The sequence below is a fragment of the Nelumbo nucifera genome, chromosome 3 (assembly GCF_055504915.1).
Source record: "Nelumbo nucifera cultivar China Antique chromosome 3, China Antique-T2T, whole genome shotgun sequence".
In the NCBI taxonomy this organism is placed as follows: domain Eukaryota; kingdom Viridiplantae; phylum Streptophyta; class Magnoliopsida; order Proteales; family Nelumbonaceae; genus Nelumbo; species Nelumbo nucifera.
In genome coordinates this window covers 93,822,946-93,848,836 of record NC_142651.1, presented here as the reverse complement: position 1 = coordinate 93,848,836, position 25,891 = coordinate 93,822,946, and the positions used below count along the sequence as shown (strand labels likewise).

At 37.6% G+C, this 25,891-nt stretch overlaps 2 protein-coding genes across 17 annotated transcripts in view; both read right to left on the bottom strand.

The window, feature by feature from the left end:
- Positions 1–985: 985 nt before the first annotated feature.
- LOC104586587 (Putative adipose-regulatory protein (Seipin)) lies at positions 986–15,707 on the bottom strand. Of its 15 annotated transcripts, none has more exons than XR_016084084.1 (6): positions 14,454–15,707; positions 11,929–12,456; positions 2,691–9,614; positions 2,564–2,616; positions 1,717–1,904; positions 986–1,474 (listed from the first exon to the last, which is right to left on the bottom strand). XR_016084084.1 is itself a non-coding variant. In XM_088901319.1 (3 exons), the coding sequence occupies exons 1-2, from the start codon at positions 15,633–15,635 to the stop codon at positions 11,944–11,946; spliced, it is 1,695 nt and encodes a 564-aa protein (XP_088757445.1). In that variant the 5' UTR covers positions 15,636–15,707; the 3' UTR covers positions 986–1,474; positions 11,929–11,943. The 15 variants fall into 15 exon arrangements, 2 of the variants coding, with proteins under 2 accessions (XP_088757445.1, XP_010242174.1); XR_016084085.1 differs by having other exon boundaries at positions 2,705–9,614; XR_016084088.1 differs by lacking the exon at positions 1,717–1,904 and having other exon boundaries at positions 2,691–2,769; positions 9,460–9,614.
- Positions 15,708–19,022: 3,315 nt separating this feature from the next.
- The window catches only part of LOC104586588 (putative LRR receptor-like serine/threonine-protein kinase At1g53440), a 44,024-nt gene continuing 37,155 nt past the window's right edge, over positions 19,023–25,891 (bottom strand). For both annotated transcript variants that reach the window (XM_088900997.1, XM_010243875.3), the window contains 5 exons: positions 21,972–22,090; positions 21,549–21,759; positions 21,187–21,424; positions 20,368–20,518; positions 19,023–19,665 (listed from right to left, as the gene is read on the bottom strand). In XM_088900997.1, coding sequence (XP_088757123.1) covers positions 19,252–19,665; positions 20,368–20,518; positions 21,187–21,424; positions 21,549–21,759; positions 21,972–22,090 — 1,133 coding nt within the window. In that variant the 3' untranslated portion in view covers positions 19,023–19,251. The remainder of the gene's footprint in view (positions 19,666–20,367; positions 20,519–21,186; positions 21,425–21,548; positions 21,760–21,971; positions 22,091–25,891) is intronic.

Genomic DNA, 25,891 nt, shown 5'->3' with positions numbered 1-25,891 from the left:
CCCTTTCATGGGCGATTTGAATCCTACAGTGGCGAAGAAAATGCTTTATATTAGTCTGTTTTGCAGTAGAGCAACATGTCACCGTACAGAAGGACGTGCCACTGTACTAATGGACATGCGCATTTCAGGAAGTGACCAAAGGACCGTTTGATAACAGCTGACGTGGCATTACTGTACTAATGGAGAATAGACATCTAGCAACCATTACTGTTTTAACCTCTCAATCTCTCATCACTGTAATAATGGAGAATACAATTGAGGGAGGTTCTACATATTTCACCATGGCCCTCTCTACCACCAGCAACACAACGAGTGATTAAAAACACTGAGACTGCAGTGAGTATTGAACTGGCAAATGGCTGGTGTAATTTGCACATAAAAAAAGTGACTAAAAGAAAAAATGGCAGTTTCTGAAAACTAAGGGTGTCAATGGATTAGTTGTGGGTTGAACCCCTCCAAATCAAAATCAATTTAGACGATCAATAGATCCATCCACAGGCTGGGCTTTGGGCTCAACTTTACATTGTGTTGGGCTTGGGCTTTGGGTCAGGCCCATTAGAATTTTGACTAAAAACCAAACTCAAGCCTGACCCATGAACAAGTCTAAATAAGACAAATTGAATTGTCCAGACTGGTGCAAAGTATTTATTGGATTGAATTGGACCTGGACCATCTGTAAAGGATTTATATTGGACTGGATCGGATTGAACCAATACCCAGTCCATTGATGGGAGATAAGAATACAGGTGTCAATAAACGAGGCTTGAGTTGGAACGAATCTAAATTAAAACCAATTTGAACAGCTTGGACGGTCCAGAGTATTCATTGGATTGGACCTGGTCATCTGTAATGGATTGGACCAAATCCGGTCCAATTGACACCCCTACTGAAAAACCTCCTTGGTGGGCCAGAATCTAGAAATGAATCTACAGGAAGTACTGCCTACCTTAATAGATAAACTTGTAAGATCAGACTCCTTAAAGGCTTAAAGAATTAAATAGATTGCAGCACTAATATAAGCTCCATGTGTTAATGGCGGCTATACAGAAACAATGCAACCAAAGAATTGCTTAATATACAATGCTCTATGCTCAGCCAAGTCTATGGACAAGGTTTCACATGCTAATAGGTTATGATAAACATCAAATACCAAACCAAGAGCAACATTATGACAACAATAGTCCATGAATCTTCTTTGCAATTCTGAAAAATTCATGGAGAACAACAGCTCAATCATGAATCAACATTATCACAACAGTAACCCCTAATTCAGCTACCTTCAAACCAAGAGCACCCTGCTCTAAGGAGAGCTTCCAGAACACTTGTATTAAATGCATTTTCAGGAACAAGACCTTCCCAAAATCTATTGGCATGAACACAAGCTGTAATTACTGTTTTTTCCATCAGTATTCCAAGGTAGTAGTTCAAAGAGCATACTAACATCAACATGGATTTTATTTCTTGCAGCTTCAGCCTGTTAACCAAGATAAAGATGATCAGCAAAGCCATACATGGAACACAAAAATGTCATAACAGTAAATTTTATCTCTAAAAGTCTTTTTACAAGAAATTGGTTCAGGGAGAGCACCTATTACACATGGAAATGCAACCATAAAGACAAGCAGGCAAAGAACTACACATGGGCGTACACACAATCTTAGGGCAATGCATGATATCAGCACTCAAAATTTTAGAGACTTTAATTTTTCCACTTACTTTGTCAATGCGGTGCAAAATCATGCATACCCATTTATGCAGATGAATTGGGTATAAGTTGTATACATGTTTTCTGATCACACTGCTGACAATCTTTTCTTACAGGTTCTTGATGGAGAGGATGCATGGATCTCTGACTACTTTGATGTAATTACTGGTACAAGTATGGAGGTTTAGTGGCAGCCATGCTACAATGCCAGATCAAAACAAACAACGAAATCTTTGAGATAAACTAGGGGTCAGCACTCATTGTGGGACAACAAAATGAAAAACAGAGCCAAATCAAATCAAGATCTCTGGTTATGGAATTTTCGAAGCAAAGAGACATGGATATGGGCATATCAGTATCAAGGAGTTCACTCTGGTTTCCCAAGATATTGCATAGACATTTTGTTAACAGAGAAGCTTATCACTAGAAGGATCTCCAATCCTTGATATACATTTATTTAAAGAAAATAATCAGAGATCAAAGTTGAAAAACAAACTGTAAAACCTAAATGTGGTAACAATCATTCAAGTCAAATACAAGAGGAATTTTTTAGGAATACTAATTAGTAAACCCTCTGGATTGTATTTGTTGCTTTTTTTTTATCATCAGAATAAATTATTTTATTAGATGTAAAGAAATCCGTAGCAGTACAATATGATGACAGGGATGTCATCCCCAAGAGCTTATCACGTTACAGTTACAAAGAAATCCCAAAAAGGCTAATAAGAACCCAGCATCCCAAAATACATCAGATTACAATTTAGCCCAAAACAAGGCATCAGATTACAATTCGTTGCTTTTTTATCTAATTAAATTCTCTGTTTCTGAATAAAAAAAAAAAAAAACTAGTAATCTTACCCGAGATCTTGTCGAACTCCAATGAGATAGGTTCAAGTGATCAATTCAAACTTCTGTGGAAAAGATAATGAAAACCTGGTTAATATATGAATGTATGTGTGTGTGTGAAAGAGAGAGAGAGAGAAACCTTCTACCACTCGCCTTGTTGCTTTGATCTCTGGTTTCTCCATTCGAAGTAAACCCTAACTTGCTCTGCCTCAGTGCCTCTGGTTTAGGATTTTTTGAGAAACCATTGATTTCAGATTTAGATTGGACTTTTGGACTCAATGGATATGTCCAATTCAGTCTACTAAATATACTGGACCATTAAATCTGGACTGGTTCAATCCAATCCAATACTTTGGACTGTCCAAATTGTTTTAATTGGGTTGGGTTAGAAATGTTTAAAATGCTGGTGTTGGTGGAAATGTCAGTCATCCATAAATAGGAAACATGTTGGAAATGTCAGAAATATCATATGGAAATATTGTAAAAATTATAGCCATGGTGTAAACATTGTAAAATATGCAAAAATATAGAATGGTGTTTTATGAAATGATAAAAGAAGCAGGGCAATACTTGGCCCCTACCCCTTTTGAGGACATGCATCCCACTACCTCTTCATTTTCAGATTTAAACCTTGAAACCTACACCCTACAATCTAAACTCTAAACCCTTAAGCCCTAAACCTTAAACTCTGTAATCTAAAGTCTAAACCCTTAAACCCTAAAGCCTAATTCCTAAACCCCTAAACCTTAAATATATTGTATAAAATGCCTTTAGTAGGACACGTCATCCAGAAGGGTTATAGACAAAGAAGCATAGTATTATAATTCGAACTGCCTTTGAGTTCTGTTAGTCTGATAACAGCCAAGAAGAGAGAAGAAGAAAGAAGAAAGAAAGAGAGAGAGAAAGGAGGAGAAAAGTCTGGTTCGAATAAGGGAAAAATCACTTCTCCCATTTGGCCAGACATGTTTTATATTACTAACATAATGGAAAAGACACATGTGCCCTTACTTAAGTGAGGGACACTAGTTCTAATATAATATTACAGATCAGCAACCTCAACATAAGTATAAAGACAGAAATACCCCTACACTAACAATCTCCCTCAAGCTGGTGAGTATATATCATATAATCCCAGCTTGTTACATATGTAGTCCACTCTTCCCCGACTCAACCCTTTTGTAAATAAGTCTGCCCACTGGTTCCCTGTGTTAACATATGCAGTGTCTGTCACTCCATTCAACACCTTCTCTCTCACAAAGTGACAGTCAACCTCTATGTGCTTGGTTCTTTCATGAAACACCGGATTAGAAGAAATATGAATTGTAGCCTGATTGTCACAATAGAGCTTCATTGGAGTGTTAATATTGTATCCTATCTCCTGTAGAAGGTTCCTTAACCACATTAATTCAAAAGCAGTATGTGCCATACCTCTATATTCTGCCTCTGCACTGCTTCTCGCCATGACTGTCTGCTTCTTACTTTTCCATGTCACCAGATTACCCCCAAGAAAAGTGCAATAGCCTGTGGTAGACCTCCTATCAGACATAGAACTGGCCCAGTCAGCATCAGTACACCCTTCTATTTCAAGTTCTCCACCACTTTTGTATATCAAACCATGACCAGGGGCCCCTTTTAAATACCTCACAATTCTTAGAACCGCATCCCAATGAGGAACTAGACGTTTCTGCATGAACTAACTTACCACACTAACCACAAATGAAATATTTGGCCGAGTAATGGTTAGGTAGTTTAGTTTACCTACAAGTCACCGGTATCTTCCAGGGTCTTCAAACACTTCACCCATATCACTGCTCAACCTAGTATTTGTTTCCATAGGTGTTTCAGTTGGTTTAGCACCTAACAAACCTATTTCCTCCAACAAATCAAGCACATATTTCCTCTGACACAAATTAATACCATGCTTACATCTTGCTACTTCTATCCCCAAGAAATATTTCAATTTACCAAGGTCCTTTGTTTGAAAATGTTCCTGTAGAAAAGTCTTCAACCTGTCAATGCCCATTTTATCATTCCCGGTAATAACAATATCATCTACATACACCACCAATAGGATTTTTCCTGCCTGAGAGTCATGACTGAAGACGGAATGATCAACTTGGCACTGTTTCATACCAAACTTCTTTACCACCTCACTGAACCTACCAAACCATGCTCGAGGAGACTGTTTAAGCCCATATATAGCCTTCTTTAGTCTGCATACCTTACCATCCTCCCCCTGAGCAACAAACCCCGGTGGTTGCTCCATGTAGACCTCCTCGAGCAAATCACCATGCAAAAAAGCATTCTTGATATCAAGTTGATAGAGGGGCCAATCATACATAGTAGCAAGAGAGATCACAACATGAACCGAACCTATCTTAGCAACTGGGGAGAAGGTCTCTGTGTAGTCAATACCATAGGTTTGGGAGTACCCTTTTGCAACCAATCGAGCTTTCGGGCGCTCAACACTACCATCAGGTAAATACTTAACAGTATAAACCCACTTACAACCGGCAGCCTGCTTCCCAGGAGAAAGAGTGGTGAGGTCCCAAGTATGATTATGAATTAGAGCTAAGAGTTCTTCTTCCATTGCACGACACCACCCTGGAGAGGCAAGGGCTTCCTGAACATCCTTAGGGACAACAACTGAGGATAGCAAAGAGATAAACTAGTGATGGGAAGCGGAAAGGTGAGTGAGTGAAACATAATTAGAAATAGGATGAAGGGTACAAGTGCGTTTACCTTTCCGCAAGGCAATGGGAAGATCAAGATCAGATACTAGGTTTGGGGCTGGTGCGGAGACAACTGCCAGATCTGTCGAAGGTGATGGAGCTGGAGGAGTAGCAACCGGTACATGTGGGTGATGTGTACGGATAGGTGGACGTTCAACGGGTGGTGGCACTGAAGGCAAGGACTTGGTCACGACTGGAACAAGGGGAACAAAATCGGCAACTGGAAGTGGAAGAGGGGGAGGTGATGAGGAGGAAGAAGCATCACCGGACCCCAAGAAAAACGGAATAGACTCAAAGAAGGTAACATCAGCACACACAAAGGAACGTCGAGAACTAGGATGGTAACACTTATACCCTTTCTGGGTCCAGGAATAGCCAAGGAAGATGCACTTAATGGATCGTGCATCTAACTTGTCCTTCCCGGGGCCCAGATTATGGACGAAGCAAACACACCAAAAAACCCGAGGAGAAAGAGGAAACGGAGACAAGGTGGGAAACAAGGTAGTGAATGAGGAATGACCATCAAGGATAGACGTGAGCATCCGATTAATCAAGAAGCAAGAAGTAAGCACCGCATCACTCCAAAAGGGTTTGGGAACATTCATGTGATGCATGAGGGATCGTGCTGTTTCCAAAAGATGACGATTCTTTCTCTCAGCCACCCCACTTTGTTGTGGGGTGTAGGTACATGAGGTCTGAAGTATAATGCCATGTTGGTCCAAGTATTCTTGAAATGATGAAGATAAATATTCACGGCCATTATCAGAACGAAAAATTTTAATGTGAACACCAAATTGATTGCGAATCTCAGCATAAAATTTTTGGAAGATGGTAAACAATTCACTTATTTCTTTCATTAAATAGAGCCATGTCATCCTTGAAAAATCATCAACAAAAATGACAAAATATCTATATCCATTGTATGACATCACTTTATAAGGACCCCAAACATCTGAATGAACCAAAGAAAAATGACTCAACGAAGGAACCAAGGATTTCAAAACTTTCAGCGAAGGATGACCAAATCAACAGTGCCACTAGAGAGGAGAGAGATGACTGGAGAATTGTTGATGTTCTTCCACCACCATCAAGATAATACAATCCACCGACTTCATGCCCTCCACCAATCTTCATCCCCATCTTGAAATCCTGAAAAACACACATAGAAGGGTAAAAAGTAATAGAGCAATTGAGTGACTTGGTCAACTTACTAACAAACATAAGGTTAAATGGAAATTTAGGGACATACAAAACTGAGGATAAAGATAAGGGGGTCAAGTTAATATTGTCAACACCACAAATCAAGGATGTGGAACTAGTAGTAAGGGTAAAAAATTGTGATGTTGAGCAATGAGAGGGAAAAAAACACATCTGGAGTTCCAGTCATGTGATCGGAGGCTCCAAAGTCAATAATCCAGGGATTGGGTGTGGATGCCAAACAAACCATACCTGAGTGTGCGAAAGTAGCCGTGTTCTGCTGAGATGTGGATTGGACAAACCTCTCATAATCATCACGAGGAACACTCACCATCTCCTTCTCGGGAACATATGTGGATGTAGGAGGCATCTGATCAGTTGAACGATTCTCCTGTCTGAAACCGGTGTCACTAGTTAGGGCATGATTGGCCCAAGTTGAGGGTGGACCATGCAAATCATAGCAATAATTAATGGTATGTCCATCCAAACCACAATGAGTACATCTCCTCGGACCTGAGCCACGTCCTCTGCCACGGGCTCCCCCTGAATCTCTACCTCCAGTACAACCACCACCACGGTTATATGTAGGTCCATCACCACCACTCCGGCCATATACTGGACCACTGCTACCACCACGGCCAGACTGAGCTCCTCGAGCTCCACCACTAACGCCACGACCCCTTGACACTGCAAAGGATGACCTATCAGAGACATTAGAGTTCTCAGTAGATCCAATGGAAGTCCTCTGGAGTCGAGCAAACACCTCTTCTAAGAAAGGGAGAGCTGACCCTCCTAGTATCTGAGCCCGCACTGGTTCATACTCAGATTTCAGCCCCACCAAAAATCGAGTCACATCAAGTTGTTCTCTCTGTTGTTGCTGAATTTTGACATCAGAAGGGAGGGGTGATAAACATTCAACTAATTATGAGTGTTTCTCATACTAGCAAAGAACTCCTCAAGACTCTGATTGCCCTGTTGCAGATTAAAGTATTCCTGATACAACTGATATACTCTGGTTGTATTGTTTTGACCAGAATACAACTTCTTAGCATTGTCCCACACATCTTTGGTAGTGTCAAGAAACATGAAATTTACACTAATCTTGGGTTCCATATCGTTCCATAACCACGTGATAATCTGTGCATCCTCTTGTTCCTAGTCTTCATACTCATGAGAATCAGTGGAGGGTTTCTCCTCCTTTATGTGTTTCACCTTCTTCTTTGCTTTCAGAAAAACTTCTACAGATTTAGCCCAAGGTACATAATTCTCTCCATTCAGTTTAATGGAGGTCATTTGAACATTCAAGTAGTCAGTAGGTATCATCACATTAGATTTGCTATCATTGTTATCTCCAATTGCTGAATTCTGTTATAACTGAATTCGCACACTACACACTACTTGATCACACTGATCACACTGGTTTCAACACTTGTTATTTCTGAAGGTTGCACTCTTTACACCACAAACCCTACCCTACGATTACCTGAAATCTCACCACTATATGAGAACCACTCCCCCTTCGAATCACACAAAAAGCAGCATAAACCCTAGCACACTACAGTCTGAAATCCCATCATACAATTTGAAACATACTTCCTATTTGATTCATAACAAAAATATGCATAGAAATCTCTTACCTCATCATCCAAAAAATAAACCACACAAGAAGAAAATCAGTCCACACAAGACACCCACTGCACCACATGAATCAGCCCTCTTCTCTTCATCGATTAGGAGAGGGCTTCTTAGAAACCACAGCAACCGACCATGAACAGCACAACTGGAGGCATCGAAACCTCCAAGGGATGAGGGTGACTACTCCTTTTCAGCCCTTTCCCTTATCTCCAATCGATGGCAGAAAAATCAAGAAAAAACCCTAGATTGAGTGCACAAAAAACAAAAATCTGGGCAGATCCGAGTTGCTTAGTTGTGCTCTGATACCATATTATAATTCAGCTTGCCTTTGAGTTATGTTAGTCTAATAACAGCCAAGAAGAGAGAAGAAGAAAGAAGAAAGAAAGAGAGAGAGAAAGGAGGAGAAAAGGATAGAAGAAAAGTCTGGTTCGAATAAGGGAAAAATCACTTCTCCCATTCGGCCAGACATGTTTTATATTACTAACATAATGGAAAAGACACATGTGCCCTTACTTAAGTGAGGGACACTAGTTCTAATATAATATTACAGATCAGCAACCTCAACATAAGTATAAAAACAAAAATACCCCTACACTAACACATAGGAACACTTTTTACATTATTGTCTTGTTCTAAATCATTAAACGAAGCTAAGAAACTAAGGTTATAGACAAAATAATATATTGTGAAGTTCTCCTATAAACCTTAAGATTCAAAACTACATGATAGAATGAGTTCAAACAAAAGTTAAATAGAAAATGCAAATGATGCTAATAGATCAACCAAATAATCTATTACACAAACAAAAACTAATATTGAATTTCATGTTTGAAATGAATATTGAGCTGGTTCAAAGTAGCAATTGTGTACATTAGGTGGGCAATAACAATTGCAACTCCATGGAAATTTCTTGTCACTAGACTCGTTACCCATAGAAATGGAAATATGTTATGGAAATATTAGAAAATATATAGACATTTTAAATCATTTTGGATTGGGTCCAACCCAAACTGGTCAATTGACACCCCAAATGCAGAGCAGATCTGCAGGGATGCCATTGTGTAAGGACCAAATGGATGTTGGGTGTTTGAATTGTAGAGAAGTAGGATTTATAATTGTAAGGACCAAATTGATGTTAGGGTTCTTCAACTTTGAATTGGCTTAAATATTTCATCATCATCTTACCCAAAGAATTAGCTATTCTTAAATTGCAACTGATCCATTGGTATAATTGAATACCAGAAGTCGATAAAACATCATATAGATATGCATCCGAGTAAAAAAGAAAAGTTGCAAGGAGCTAGAGATAAAAAATAGGCAAATGCTATGGCAAGGAACTGCTACCAATGTTGTGAGACCTGCCAGTCTGGAATGTCCCAGATATCTGATCAAAAAGCAAAATCCGTCTTCATCATTGCTCTTCCAGTGACTCTGCAACCATGGCTCTCTACGGAAAACAAACTTTCGACCAAAAATGAACACTCCTTCGCAACTATGCACTAAACATTTAGGTTTCAAACATGTCAAACGTATGACAGAATACACATTGAAATTTATGATGATATCCTTAATGAATGGCATAGAATCAAGTAAGTCTAATGTGACAGATAACTGGGGTCATTTTACTGGCTGCCATCATGTTGATTGTTGTGATCTTCAACAATAGATTACTGTGGTAACCTGCCAAAAGAACTGATGCCATATACTATAAAACAGGGTACAAAAAAAACTTTTTTGACTTGTATGAAAATTAATCTCATATCACAAATTAGTTGGTTATCCTCAGCTTGAATGCTGACAATATGATAGAAAGAGACATTCATGTCGTATTCCCCCCCACCCCCCCGCTATAAGTTTATAAATGGCATGTGAATGCAAGCCATTTGATGCTTTATAGATATAACAAAGGTTGGAATCAGTATTGTAAGACTTGGACCAGACTGGACTATAGGCCCAGTCAACCAGGGAAATAGAAAGCATTCCAATTTTTTAAAGTTTCAGTTTTCAAATTTTTGAAAATTGGAAAAACTAATCAAAGCTCAGCATAATGGTTGAAAACTGACCAGGTTTCAATGACCTAGTCGATTCTCACAACCTGCCCAGGTCACTAAATCAATAGAAGCCTTAAAACGTGAATAGGAATACTTGATCTCATGACCTTTTGGTCATGTATGTTGTTACCATACCATTCAATCCCTTTCGGTCCATATTGTCATTTGTGTTAATTTATATCTCTTATAAGACTTGAACTCTGGTTATTCACATCAAAATTAAGGAACGAAACATCTGGACACCATGTTCGGATGTGATATAAATTATAAAATAGATTATATATGTTATTTATGTGACTTGCAGTCAAACCATTTAACCAGTGACCTGACAAGGATTCTGGTTTTGTGTCTGGTCCAAGTCTCACAATGCTGATCAGAACTGCTACATATGTTTTGAAACACAGAGGCATGACGCAAGGCATTCCACTATCTGGAGGCATGAGGCGTAGTTCTTCACATAAGAGGTGTTCCCTTCCCTTCTCTTTCCTTTCCTTTTTTTTTCCTTTTCTTTTCTTTTTTTCTTTTCATATGATGTGTGCATGAGGGGTTGAGGCATATGCCACTAGCACACCTCATGCAAAAGGTGATTGAGGCATCAACACCTCTAGCATGCGCCTTAGAGTGTTTTGGGGGCACTTCCAGATTTATGCCTTCCACACCTTCTAAAACATTGACTGCTACATGAATAGTTGGATGGATTTCTAAAAGAAACCAAGGGCAAAAAGGGGGCTAATTATGGAATTTAAATAGGGATTTGTGGGTGAAGTTAAAACAGCACAACGCTGTGATCAAAACCACCATTGCCATTGCTCAATTAAGGTTGAAACAAGGTAGGCAAGTTATATTATCAAACAAGACATCCATGAAGTTAAAACAGCACAGTGCTGTGATCAAAACTACCATTGCCATTGCTCAATTAAGGTTGAAACAAGGTTAGCAAGTAATATCATTGAACAAGACATCCAATAGATTAAAAATGAATAGGCGTGCTCAGTTAGTATTTAAGGCTAACAAGTGAAAAGGGTTAGCTGAACCATGAATTATATGCAAAAAGAAGAATGAAAAATATTAAAGATAACCTTCACAGAAAACCGTTAAGGGACAGGCTGAAAGGAATGTGCATCAAAGACAAAAGAGGCATTTAAGCTTCCACTTGTTAAACTATGAAATAGGTGGAAAATTTTTCAACCAGTAAATTTCAGTTATATCTAGGAGCCATTGCATGGTGTAAGGGTAAAATCTAGGTCTGACAAGCATGAGAAAGCAGATTCAGGTCAGAGAGGTTAGGTCTGTATCCAGTCCACCCCTCCCAAGATCCTGAATGGCCAGGACAAACATTAGTTAATGGCCTTTTCTTTAATTTTCAGCAAATTTCTGCCTCTTTTACAGCCAACTTTGTTTTCTTTACCATTTGCATTGAAACAAGTGAAGCCTGAACTTATTTTGATACCAAAACAGCCCTATGGTTAATTCCTTTTCCTGCAACTAGCTTACATGCATCATGCACAATTATACAATCCATGCCCAGCAGTCTAGGCAACTACAAACTAGAAAAAGTAACATGTTAAATGGATACTATAGGAAAGTTAGATTCTTTATGCCATGAAATCACGTAGTCATATAATTTTCATTGTCAACCACTCATTAGAACTTCAAATTCAAACTACATGGAACATAAAGTTAGGGTTACAATACTGGATACAGCAAAATGTGTTAGTGTTGAGTACAACAGAGATACTTTTCTACCCGTATTATCATGTACCTGGAATCTAGTGGCTCAGCTTCCATTTAATGGGGTACCCATGTTTTGAGGGGAGTTGGTGCTAGATGTAGAACCATCCCTTGGCGTTGGCATTGGCTTTGGCTTCGACCTTGGAATAATAATAGGTCTACAGCAGACCAGAATGAAGATAAATTCCATCATGAATGATACTATACCGGTCCAGATGAATATTGTAATTTTCCAGTTCCAAATAACCCTTTTAAATAGAGGGAGCTCAGACTCAAGGACCAGAGATGCATGATAAAGTTCAGGTATACCAGAACCAGGTCTGTATTCTGCCCGTTGCTCAAGGACCACCCTTAAGCAGGAAGTCGGTTCATTTTTATCAGTAAAGCCTTTCATTTTCAAGTTCAAGGTTTGTGACTCTGATGCATAGCCAGCTACTAGGGGAACACTCTTAAGAAAGGTCTCAAGAAGGCGAATAGGCTGGCTTTTAAACTGCAGCATACATGGATAGCTTGAACTGGCTGTGACTTTACCATTTTCAGATATGAAGTCTACCCTGACCTTCAAGCACAAACAATAACAAGCAAGTTACTCAAGAAGAAGAAAATATAAATTAGAAAAAGAATTTAAAAAGTAATAAGCACAGGTTTACGCTAGCCATTGAAAGGCATGGGTTCTCAATTCATTTAATTCAGAAAGTAGATTCAGAACAACTCAAAATAATTCCATTCATCAAAAAAAAAAAAACAACTCAAAATAACTCAACAAAATAGGAAGATTCAAAACAATACCTTACCTTCTTTTGAAAAAAAAAAAAAAAACTCAAAATAGGAAGATGACCATAAATAAGCATGAAAGAAAAAAAATGAATAAAGAATGGAACCCTTCCATGCCTTTAAATGGAAATAGGTAATAAGAGAGGAAATCCCCTAAAAAATAACTTTCTAAGTAATTAGCAAAATTTCCAATTTCATTAGGAAAACACAATAGGATACCTAATATATTTGCACATGAGTCCGTGGGATTGATGAGCCTCCCCACTCCCTCCCTCTTTTCTCTTCCTTCCATTTATTTTATGTAACTATCATTTATCAGGCCAACCACCCTCACCCCCACAAAATGATTGGCAATATTTCAACAGTAAGACCATTTGATTCTCTGAGATATACATCTTTAACAGATATGCAGATATGTATTAATAAGAATAGGGAAAATCTATGATGCGGAAAAGACATGGTATCAGAAGAGTTTTGACCAATCAAAACCCACCCATGAGTTTTGATAAATAACACCTGATTGGCTACCACGTTTATGATTCCAGTTGACTGGTCAGAAGTTTTTCAGATATCATATCTTTCTGATATCATAGTCGAATTCATAAGAATAAGTGAGGGGGGTATCCTGCTTTGTTCCTAATCTTTGTTAGCTATGCTTTCTCTGCAGAACATACAAAACACTCAAGATATTAAAGAAGCAATGAAGAAAGATTGCTAAGACAACAGGTGGAGGTGTGGAGCCATGGGAAGAGTGTGGTATTGTTTGGTTTTTGTCCCTGTTTGAGTCTTGTTGTCTGGTTTCGATGGTTGGAAGTGTATTTCTCTTTCTCTAAGGCGATAATATCACCTTCCTTTTGTATCTTTTTCTTAATGAATTTCTTTTTATTATTCAAAAATTATATATATATATATATATATATTGCTAGGACAGCAAACTTTTCTCATTCTGGGGATTTGACAATTGAGCTTACCCAATCAAAAAGCACATTTTTCCCAGTAAAAATAATATATATGCAAGTATGGAACTATCAAAAAGATCAATAGTTAGGAAATGGATTAAATACAGCTGGGAATAAAGTTCTCAGTGGTTTTATGATGCAATACCCCATGAGAAAGTAAAGTGACCTAATCTGCAGATGAGCTAGTAACTAGTTACACCTTTCAAAGGTTAAGATTAAGTGTATTTCAGTGCTTAAAGTTTATCTCCACAACATGAAAGGATGTCATGTAATATTTTCACCTTTTGTGAAAAATATGTAAATGCGAAGGCAATTTGCTTTTCTTCTACTCCCAAAACTTATGTCCTTATTTTGCAAATTAAACAATATAGCTACACATCAAATCATTATATTCATCCCCAATCACATAAATTCATTTAAGTAATCAATAACCTTTTGACTGTAAAGAGCCTCAACTTTTTCAGACTCCAAAAAATCATTATTTAATCTTAAACGGTATCAAACCACTAGAATCTCCCTCTGCTAGACTCAAACACCAAATTGGTGGCAGATGGTTAGGGAGAAGAAATCTTAACTACGCAATCGCATGGCATCAGTTTAAATCAGTTGCTAAACATAACAAGATAAATTACAAATTTCAGAAAAGAATAAACAGAAAGCACTTTACATATTTACTCACAAGGTCATAATGCGGACCATTGTGAATTATCTAAAAACAAGGCCAGAAAAAGGTAACAAACTCCCGGAAGAGCTATAGCGAAACAATTACAACCATTAACATAACAAATTCCAATAAAAGCCACGAAATGAATCAATGGCATACCTGAAAGACGCCAAGTTTCCTGTTGTACTCAGACTCGGGCAGTGTTAACGAGATAGTGAGCTGATATCTATGATTGTGTGGAATAACAAATGATCCTCCATCATTCCCAACTCTAACCTTCTCGTAACAATTTACATCACAAGAGGCACCGGCACAAGAACTAATAGGCACAAAAGCAACTGGACTATCCTTGGTATAATCAAAATGCAACGTCTCTGTTATCTGAATTGGCTCTTCTACTAGGCTTTGCATCATAAAACCACTTATTACAAGTGCAAGTGCGAGAAGGCCAAGCAATATAAAATAAACATAAACTGACCAGAAAAATCCCCAACAGAAACTCATCGCCAACTTCCCAATGGATTGCTGCCCCTTCAACCATTCATATATAGAAGGACTAACACTCTCCCAGACAACACCCCACATTCTTAACGACTTCTCTATCAAATAACCCCTAATTCTCCTTAGAATTCCAAACGGATCGGTAACGAGCACGAAAAAGAAATAAGATAACCAGATAGGAAATCTAATGAATTTAATCAACAAACTGATTTGAAGCCCAATTGCTTTAATCACTAAACCGGCCAGAAAAACCAGAAAACTCGACGAGGACCCCGCCGAAGACTCGGCGGAATCTCCCAGACGAGACTCCGCTGTGGCCATCTCGTCGACATGCTCCTTATTTGCAGTACTAGTGGTAGAAGTAGAACTCTCTTGATCGTGCTCGTCTACTCTCTCGTTATTCGCAGGAGTAATGGAGGAATCCTCGTGATTCTGTTCATTCAAACTACCAATTCGAACCGAGCTCGACCGGATTCGCGGAGAACTGGATCCCTCACGGGCCTTCTCCGGATCCTTCAAAGACGATAATATTTTTTTTCTTCTCTCCCTTGGCGTGATTGCCTCTGAAACCTCGCTAATTTCTGAAGCAACGGGAGAGATACAGTCCGGTTCCTTTGCATACTCTCCAGATATTCCTTGACGATTATGTCGGAACGACGATGATCGCCGTCTGAGACCCTTCGGGAGGGGATTCTCTCGCGAAGACTTAGTTATGATTGTTTCATCAGCTCCTCTAAATGGTTCTGCAGTGTCGTTGCAATTATAAAAGGGGAAATCGTCGGAGGCGTCGAAGAAATCGTCGTAGTTCCAGTAGTCATCGACGATCTCCGTTTCGTCCATTTCGGGGTTGCTCTCCGGCAAGAGATCGATTGCTTCGGGTTAAGTTGTAGCCTCGTAGGATTGAAAAAAGGGAAATTTTCTTATATTATACGAAATGGCCCCTACTTTTGAACATTCGTTAAAAGTACTTTAGGCTCCGTTTAGAAAGAGTATACGTACACCCCCACCCCGTCCCCGCCCCGTACTCAATATACTTTTCCCCTTCCCATTTCATTTCATCTTTGGTGGCTGTCAAGTTCGGGAATAAGCATTTAGAGGTAATTCAAAAATACAATTATGGGATCTTAGTATTTTAAGAATTTATGGAAAACTTAGAAATATTTTAAATATTAATATTAAATCTAGAGATATTTTATTAATTTACCTACGGGTTCAGGGTAGGTTCAGGTAATTATATATAAAACCTGTCATCGATTAAAAAAAAAAAATATTTTCCCCATCCTCGCCCCGTTCATGTTTAGGGTCGGGGAAAACCCATCCCGTTTGGGGTGGGGTGGGGCCCCGGTTTTACGAGGGAAATTGCCATCCCTACTCTATATACAATATTTATACTTTTTCCAAACTGAGGTTAGGCTGTTTTTGGTTGCAATGCAAATAAAATTGCGCTAATGCAAAACCATGACAGTGTTGCAGTGCTTTTTTTTTTCGAAAAATTTTTTGACCTATTTTTGTTTCAAATTTTAGCTTATTTTGTTTGATTTCAGTATAAATGAAGTAAGTAAAGACATGGAGCAGAATAAAGTAAAATCCAAAACAAAATTAAACAAGAATTTGCATTTTTTACATTTAAACTCCCATGCATTTGTATTAGTGCAAATAAGTTTGGACTGCAACCAAACACAGCCTTAAGGTTTTTAACAGTCGACACCAATGGTAAATATTAACAGAAAATATGGAAAAGTCTATTTTATCTTTGATTATTCTTCAAATTTTTAAATCCATATTACTCTTTCTTTTCTATATTCCTTTTCTCTATTTTGCCTCCTCAAACCATTGCAATACAAGGGAAGGAAAATAAAAGATTTCTACCCTCATTGAAATGATTTAGTAATGTAATTTTTATATAGGACAAACACAACCTTCTTTTGATCTTAGAATAAATAAAAAAAGAAACAACAACTCTTGTTAAACCCAATTGATCTTGCCTCTCAAAGCTCTATCAAATGGCAAAATATTTTTTTTTATTTGGATTTTTAGCTTTGACAACCCTTGATCTTTGCAGAAAAAGTCAATTTCGACCATAAAGAATAAAAAACATCATTCTTGACCCTAGACTATGATGAAAAGGCCATTTATAAGAAAAACAAACAATGTTCGAAAACAACGTTGGTACATATGCTAAACAATGAATAAAATAATAAAAACATGCTTATGTGGTACTGCTAAAGTTTCAAAAAGGCCACTTTGGACCCTAAAGTTAAAAACATGCCACTTTAATAAAGTTAAGTAAACTACTTTAGGGTCTAATTAAATGACCCTAAGGTATTTAATTTACTTAGTTAAGTAAATTATATAAATTACCTTAATTAAGCAATTAAATAAGTAAATTAAATTAATTAAGAAAACAAAGTTAATTAAATAAAGCTAATCGATTCAAATAAGTAAAAGGCCAATTAAGTAAGGTTTTAAAAACTGCCCAAAATAGAATCTCTCTAGCCATCGGTTTCTAGGTCAATGGTTTGCTCATCCAGTCCAAATGGATCAACCCTTGATGTTTTGAAAAATAAAAAAATATAATATAATTAAAATAAACAATGACTTAAAAACCATTTATCGATGGCCAAAGTGGATCTATTTTGGATTATTTTTAAAACCTTGTTTAATTGACTTAATTTACTTATTTAGATTGATTATCTTTGTTTATTTAATTTAATTAGTGTATTTAATTAATTTAGTAAAGTAGATTATATGCTTTAGGGTCATTTAATCAGACCTTAAAGTTATTAACTTAATTAACTTTATTAAAGTGGTGTATTTTCAACCTTTAGGGTTGAAAGTGGCTTTTTTCAAAGTTTAGTATTGCCACATTAACATGCTTTTATTATTCCATTCATTATCTAATGGATCCATCGACATCATTTCAAATGTTGTTTGTTTTTGCCTCTGACCTTTTTAACAAAGTCTGAGGTTGAAACTGATCTTTTCTATTCTTTAGGGTTGAAATTGGCCTTTCGGCAAAGTTCAAAGGTTGTTAGAGCCAAAAATGTTTTCTTATTTTATGACTTTGGCAGTGAATTAGGTTTGCAATAATTCGGAAGGAGTACAAATATAAATATGTAGGGTGCAAAACCTTGTATTTTGTATGTATTTGCACCATACATATTTGTATTTGTACTCCTTCCAAACTGAACTTCTATGTCAATGAAATGATTCTTGTCATTTTAATTCGTTTCATTTGGAGAAAATGAAGGTATTTTTGGGTCAATTAGGGTTTAAGAGAAAAGGATGAGGAAAAATAAGGAAAGTTAAGGTAGGTATTTTGGTAATTTAATGCATTCCATTATTGTACTTAATGACTAAGGGGTATTTGTTGCAAAGTGAAAGTTATTGCAAATAAGGTAATTGTCACTAACCCCATAGTAGAGGGGTCTTTATTACAAATAAAAGTTCAAACAGGTAATTATCACTAACACCATAATATATGGGATCTCTGTAATTTGCCCCAAAAAAACGGAGAAGTATAGACAGGCCCATTGCAGATTCCTGAATCCCACTGCAATGCCCACTTGTGAATTGGCATCAATTCCGATCTGGCACCTACCCCAAATGTACTTTGGGCCTAAAAATTCCGACCCTGGGGTGAATCGTCATTCTCCCCAAAAAAATAGCCTTGCTATCAATGTAATAATTTTTAATTTTCTATTGGATTTTAGACGAGAGCGAGGAATATATGATGGGAGTAGTGAGGCAATCCGGGTCCTTCAGGTGTAAGGGGGTTTTCAGAGATGAGGGGGACTCTTGTTGAAGGTGATTCTAAGTTAGTTTTAAGCTGGTTATAGAAGGATAGTGAACCATGGAAATTTGGTACTGAGAGGAGGGAAATTAAACGACTAACCAGGGGCTGGAAATTCAGTTTCAATGGGTGAAGAGAACATCAAATGCATTTGTAGACACTTTGGTAAAGCAAGAGGTGGGAAAGGGATCAAATATTTTGGGCTGTATTGTAAATTTTTATTTTGTTCTCTGGGGGAGAGTGAAGTCTTTTTACCTCTCTCTTCTGTGCTGTAACTATTTCTCTAATTAATTTAATGTGAATTTGTAATTGATCAAAAACAAAAGAGAAGTTTTGCAAGAAGATTGGGCAACTGTTGTCGTATCATTGGGTTGGTAGAGAGGATAGTCGGAAGGAGTTGGTAGGTGCTCCAGTTGGATGGGTACTTGGAGAGCTTTTGACTCTGATAACTGAAGTACATTTATCTGATTAAAAAACGTTTACATGAAAAAATTCAGAAATACATGGTTGTACACTAGTACAAAAAATTGATTATAATTTATTGGAAACATCGTCCTCACCCATGCCGTATCCCAACTCTATGGGGTCAGTTACATAAATCCTGTTTCTCCCTTACATTCTGTTTAGTCATTGTTATGGCAGAAGTTTATCTGATTGTTATACTCAATTGGTATCAGACAGAAGTTCTGAACTTTTGATGCATCCCTCAAAATGGTCTCTACTATCTTCTTTGCCATGGAGAGACACAGAGGAATCCAACATCAATACGCTTTTTTGAACCTGACTTTCTTGAGATGTGATTGAGGTGTTTGATTGGCTATCGCGTGAGAGCTTCTCAAAAGCCTTAAACCTCATCCGTTCATTTTCTGAGCCTGGTTTGATTCGTGATGCTTGTACTGGCATTTTGCCTTCAAGCATATTCACCACATCAGACATAGCTGGCCTGAGAGAAGGAGATGGATTGGTGCATATGAGTGCCAAGTTCAGCATCCTCAATGCCTCTTCTTCAGAATAGTTTGATTCGAGGACAGGATCAACAAGCTTTAGGAGATTTCCCTGCCCTTGTAAAAGATAAGCCTGCAATTCAATGATCAAATATAACAGTCAAACCACATTTTTCTTCATCACATCAAAACTTTCCAATCATCAAAATACCAACACCAATTACACCACACTTATTTTCCTATCTAGTTCAAGAAAGATCACTTGTGTATCGGTGAAATTTCCTCTTAGGAGTATTTCAGAACAATAAATTATTGGCAATTATTTCCTGTAAAGCCACGAAATATATGCAAACTTGTTCCGAGACTAGGAAGACAAGAAACTTCTTTTGGAATGTTAGACCATTTAAAAAAAAAAGTTTAAATAACCAGCTAATTACATAAGGTTGGATCAACACAAAGACTTCTCTAGAAAAAGGATGGAAACATAATTGTCCAAATTGGCAAGACCCATCTATCAGTTGAGCAATTTCAACTCAGAGATAAGCTTACCTTCTATGCCAACTAAGTTATATGCATTGACAGGTAGATGTATGCATAGTCTATGACAGTTTGCAATTTTCTGAACCATCCAAACAAGCAGGTTTTGAGCTGTACTGGAGAGTGCAGACTTAACACCAAATCCTACCTTCACCAGGGTTGGGAGAGATTATGGATTTGGGGGATGAGCTACTCCCTGTTGTGTAGCCTCATGGAAACGAAAAAAAGAAAAAAAAAACAGGTTTTGAGTGGAAGAGTGCTTTATGATACAAATGAATTGCAATAATGCCTGGTTTACCCAATCAAGAAGTTGAATAAAATCCTCCTGTGGCTGAAAACTTGTATTGCTCTTTCCACCGACAATCTCTAACAAGACAACTCCAAAGCTGTAAACATCTGCCTTATCGGTCAAATAACCCCTCATTGCATATTCAGGAGCCATATATCCTCTACAGATGAAAAAAGAAAAAAAAAAGAGGAAAATATGTTATGTATGTAATTTGGGGCCTGATGATAAACAAATAAATATATGCCATATAAAAATGGGACTATGCTAGAAATGATGCAACTAAAGCATTTAACAAATGGGATTATCAGTGGGAGTAGCAGTATTCTTTTTCATTATGTTCTATCACAGTCACTCAAGAAAGGGTCCTAAGTTGTAGACTCCTTTAAGAAACTGTCTATCACCAGCAGATTGACAATTTTGAAAGACAAACATCCCTGCCTATTTAACTTCTATTGTTATAAAGGACATCTTTTGCCTTCACAATTAGTATGTCTTGTTTATTTCTCTATCAACCTTGCATTGCCTGTTTGAAGCCTGCATGTAGGAAGGTTGCATCAGGTTTATATCCATGCAGAAGTCCTTTTTTACATACTTTCCATGGATCCTCGTTTATGCTTCAAGCTCATGCTATGACATGAATGCTTAAAATGAAGACCTCAGCTAAAGTCAAATGGCAGACATTTTCTATAATTAACTCCGAGCAATAGGGATAAGACCTGGATGATGATCAATGTTACTCTATATAGAAAAGATTCAGGATTTTTTTTTTTGTAATTCCAGATCCAACCCATGCTGAGAAGAAATAAGTACGGAATAAAGTCTACTCACATAGTTCCAGCTACACGGGTGCTGATATGGGTGTTTTCCTCTTCATCAAGTTTAGCTAAGCCAAAGTCAGATATTTTAGCATTAAGATCCCTATCAAGGAGCACATTCGTCGCTTTTATGTCTCTGTGGACAATCTTCAGCCCTGACTCTTCGTGCATATAAGCTAGACCCCTTGCTATCCCCATGCAAATCTTACACCTTGTTGGCCAGTCCAAGTTCAGTCGTTGTTCCTCTCTTCCTACATGTAAACCAGTTCTTATCAACATTATGGTTATAACTTGTCTGGATCAACTGGAACCTAGCACTGCTAGTGGCAGAGAGGAATCATTTCTAAAGGCTAAAATAGAGTCAAAGAGATTTACCAAATAGAGCACGTGCAAGACTATTATTTTCCATGTATTCATAAATCAGTAATAGCTGGTTTCCTTCAATACAACACCCAAAAAGCTTCACGAGGTTTGGGTGTTGTAAAGCGGATATCATGCTTATCTCATTTATGAATTCACGGTTCCCTTGCTTTGACTTAGAGGAGAGCTGCTTGACAGCAATTACAGTGCCATCTGACAGTACACCCTAGGACACAAAGGTAAATTCTGGAATCATGATTCTGCAGAAAGATAAGCAAATGAAACATGTGAAAGTGAAAGAAAGAGAAGTATATATTTTTCACTTTTGATATACAAGCTTGGGTTCATTAACATCAAAGCTGCAAGACAAATCAACCCCAAGAACAAGACAGAATAATTGATGAAAGAGTTTGAAAAAAATTCCCAACCCAGAATTACCTTGTAAACTGGCCCAAAGCCACCTTCACCTATCTTATTTGCACGGTCAAAATTCCCAGTTGCAGCTTTGATTTGTTTTAAACTGAAATAACCTTTCTGAAGCTTAAGGTGTCTAAGTTCTGCAAAATCAGTGATAATTCTACTACAAGTTAAAAACATAATTTCATAAACAATTACTGATATAATTTCAGAAAATAATGCATTTTATTACTTCTCAATCTTCCATGACCCTTTCTTTTGATAAACTTTCCATGACCCATTATAAACAGATATCATGGTAACACTACAGTTTACCAATTCACTTTGCTTTTTCATGTTATTATGTTCATGATGCAAATTAATCCAGTACACTTAAACATTCAATCTATCATTCTACTGTGGACACACTTTTCAGTGCTAGATGTTCAGCATTACCCCCAAACTTCTGAATTGATTACACATCGAACAATCCATAAAATGTTACTTAGCATCACCTGAGTGGGTTTAAGTCCAAATGGGGATATAATATGGGTCTGCAACGGAAGTAACTATGTTCAATTCCTAGGATGATCCTTGAATTCTATAATTTTAGTAGTATAATCTGTTTTGTTTAGGTTTGATCTTACATTTTAGTCACTTTCTTGAGAAGACAGAAATTAGAAAATCCAGGAGAAGTCTGGAGTAAGTTTCTCATTTTGTTTCTAGAATTCTGGATTTTTTTTTTCCGCTTCATTAGTTGTTTGTATCACTTTCCATCTTGGTTTTATTGAGAGTAAGTTTTCTGTTTAGTATAACTCAAATTCAAGTAAGGTTTATATGTTCAATAGTTTCTATTAGCAGTCAGAAATCAATTTTAAACCCTCTCATGGTCTGGTTGTCCAGGCTCATTAGCTTACACAAGTAGCACAATATTGTGATGTAAAACAAGTGACTAGTCAGAAATCAATTTGGTGCATGAAGGATGCCTGGCATGGTGATTTCATGTTTAATGATGCCATATAAAGCCAACTTAAGATAGATGTGATAATTTATTCTTGTTCAACTATTGGTTTTATCCATCAACTTCCACTGTTCTTAAGTTTGTTCTTTAGATACTTGACTTTGATATTCTAATTTTAGTTATAAACTCTTATTTCTGAATTTACTTCCATGCTATTTTTATTGTTCCAGAAATCTGTATTCCCCGCTTCAATGCAATTCAACCGGCCTAATTTTTCAGCCAACAAAATTACTCGGACATTACTCTATTTCACCCACTAGCCTTTATACTCTCAAGTCCAGCAAAAAGACATCTTCACATTGGTTTGTCCCACATTATATTTCCTAATGTTATATCTGATTATAGGCATGTTATAAGCAGTGTTTAGGAAACCGGACCGGACTGGGTGATCAAACCGGTAGAACTGTGACCCAGGACCTTGGCCGATTTGGCCACACCCCAATAACAATATTTGCTAAAAACCCAGTAAAACCTGGTTGATCAGCAGATTTAACCGAAAAACCGGTGAACCAGTCCCGGTTTCATGGAATCGCCCGGATCATTAAGTAGTTGAAACTTTAAATTTTTAGAACATGTTTGACAAGACTTGAACCCATGACCTCTTATTTTCATATATTACTTAATTAACACTAGTCCACCTCTTTACTTGTGTTAATAACTCTTTATTGTATATATTACTTTATTACATACGTATTTTAAAGAAAATGTAAATTAAGAAACTTGAACCCTGGTCATTTGCTTAAATTAAGGAACTTGCCATCCATCCACCATATTTAAGTATACTAAAAGTTATAAAATATATAATATATAGTATTTATATAACCCATAATATATGTATGTATGTATGTCAGGTCATCAACCTCTCCCTTCTCCAGTTCTGTCCCCGGTCCGGTTCTCTAAACATTGGTTATAAGTACGCGTGTACAAGATATTGATCACCACAAGCATGGTAGACTATTATACCGGGATACCTGTAAGTAGGCATCATATCATATCAGGAACTTCAATTTTAGTTCAACTTTCCTATCTGACACCTTGCTTAGCTGTGTCCTTGATGTATATGGGTAACATGAATGACAATCATGACAAATAGAAAAATTTGAACAGTCATGAGAAAATGCTTCAAGGTATTGTGGTTGAGGAGGTTGCCTCCCTAATCAAAACTCTCAAATAAGTCTATGGTTTTACACATGAACTTGATTCTCAAGTCTAGTATTTTTTTAATTGGAAACAGTAACTTCATTAAGCAAATTAAGAAATGTCATGTACAACTGTCAGCCCCTGAAAAGGGTGCTAAACCCCAAAAATCCTTATTACAATTCTGCCCAGAATAGATTATCCCTTATTGTCCCCTGTTTAGTGAAGGTATCAGCTAGTCCATTAGCTGACCTTCTAGTCCACTTAAAAGAAGCCCCAATCTCCTTTGTTATGTTGGTAATCTCCCTTATGGCATGTCTATAAATCCAAGCTCCCAAACTACCCAATTTCAACCAATCAATGAGCATTTTAGAATCTCCTTCTATCTCTATTTGGTTTAGCCCCATCTGTTTGAAAAATCTCACACCTTGAAGCAAAGCCATTACCTCCATCCTCAAAGAGTCACCTACTCCTATAGGCCCTGAATACATAGCAGCAGTTTTACCATCTCCATCTCTGAATACTCCCCCAATTCCTGACAGTCCTGGGTTAACTCTAGAGCTCCCATCAAAGATTAGCTTCATTCTGTCTTGTGTTGGTGGGGACCATAGTTCCTGCACTTTAGGCCTAAATGAAGATGTAGCTGCAATCTCTGGCCCATTTTTTTACAAACTCTTTATTTTTTTTGCATCCATCATATCAGACCTTCTAATGGCATGCCTCAGGAAAATAAACCTCTATTGCCCTTGTGTCCCCCTATGATTTGCTTCTTTGTAGGGGAACATGTTTAGAAAAAACAATAAATGGCCTACCCTTTAGACAAAAAAGACTAGGGGCTAGTAGATTTCTCCCATGTATGCAAAGTGTGTTTGAAAGTGGGGATTGAACAGAAGACCTCCTACTACATTGTGGAAACAAAGAAGCCATGAGACCTTTTCTTGGGATTCTTTGGCCTTAGATGGATGGCCCCAGGTGAGATAGTGGATATGTTTTGTCAACTTAAAACACTAGATCTCTGATTGAGAAAGAAATGCCATTAAAAGACATGTCATTAAAAGAAAAGGATGAGTACAAGAAGACATGGTGAGGGATCACCCACAAAGACAAAACAAAAAGAAAGAAACAAAGATAACAATAACATCATCTCATCCCTGCATTATATAAATTAGAGAACAAAGAAAGAAAAATCCACATCTCATCCCCCCAATTCCAGCTCTAAGACTGACCAGAAACCAGTCCCAAAAGAACCTTTGCTAACTTCCTCATGGAGGATAGGGTTTCCTAGCATTCAAAGTTTGGTGGAGGAAGAATGACAGAGAAGAAAGAGGCAGAAAGCAGGGTGTTTGAAAGAGAATGAATGAGTACAGGAGTGAAGCTTGTAAGCTTGAAATGTGGGGAGAAGTGAAGCTACTAAGCTAGGGTAGTGATTCAACTATGGCTGATTCCGGCAAAGTTTTCTTCCCTGAAACTTCATTGATCATCCAAGTGTGATCAGAGCTATAGGAGATGTGTGTGGGGGTTTCAATGAGACTGATGATTCTCCTTCAAAGGTAGCAACATGTGAATGGGTCAGAACGAAGGTGCGCAGGGGAGACTCCATTCCGAACAAAGTGGAGATCGATGCGGGAGAAGCTCTGTTTTCAGTTCAAATATGGCCTGAGATTCTGCCGCCTGTGAGCCGATGGAAACGGGAGGATTGAGGAGGAGAGAAGTCCCACAGAGAGAGAATGAGAATTGGAGATTTCAAAAACCCTTGTTTTGGAGGATGTTGGAGAAAAGCTGCAACAGCAAACGAACCAGAATG

Excerpts from the sequence above, each read along its gene's own strand:
- LOC104586587 (XM_088901319.1), bottom strand. The coding sequence starts at position 15,635 with ATGGACGAAACGGAGATCGTCGATGACTACTGGAACTACGACGATTTC. Across the intron at positions 12,457-14,453 it reads GGAAACTTGGCGTCTTTCAG|GTCAGGGTAGACTTCATATC; the intron begins GTATGCCATTGA and ends TTGTGCTTGAAG.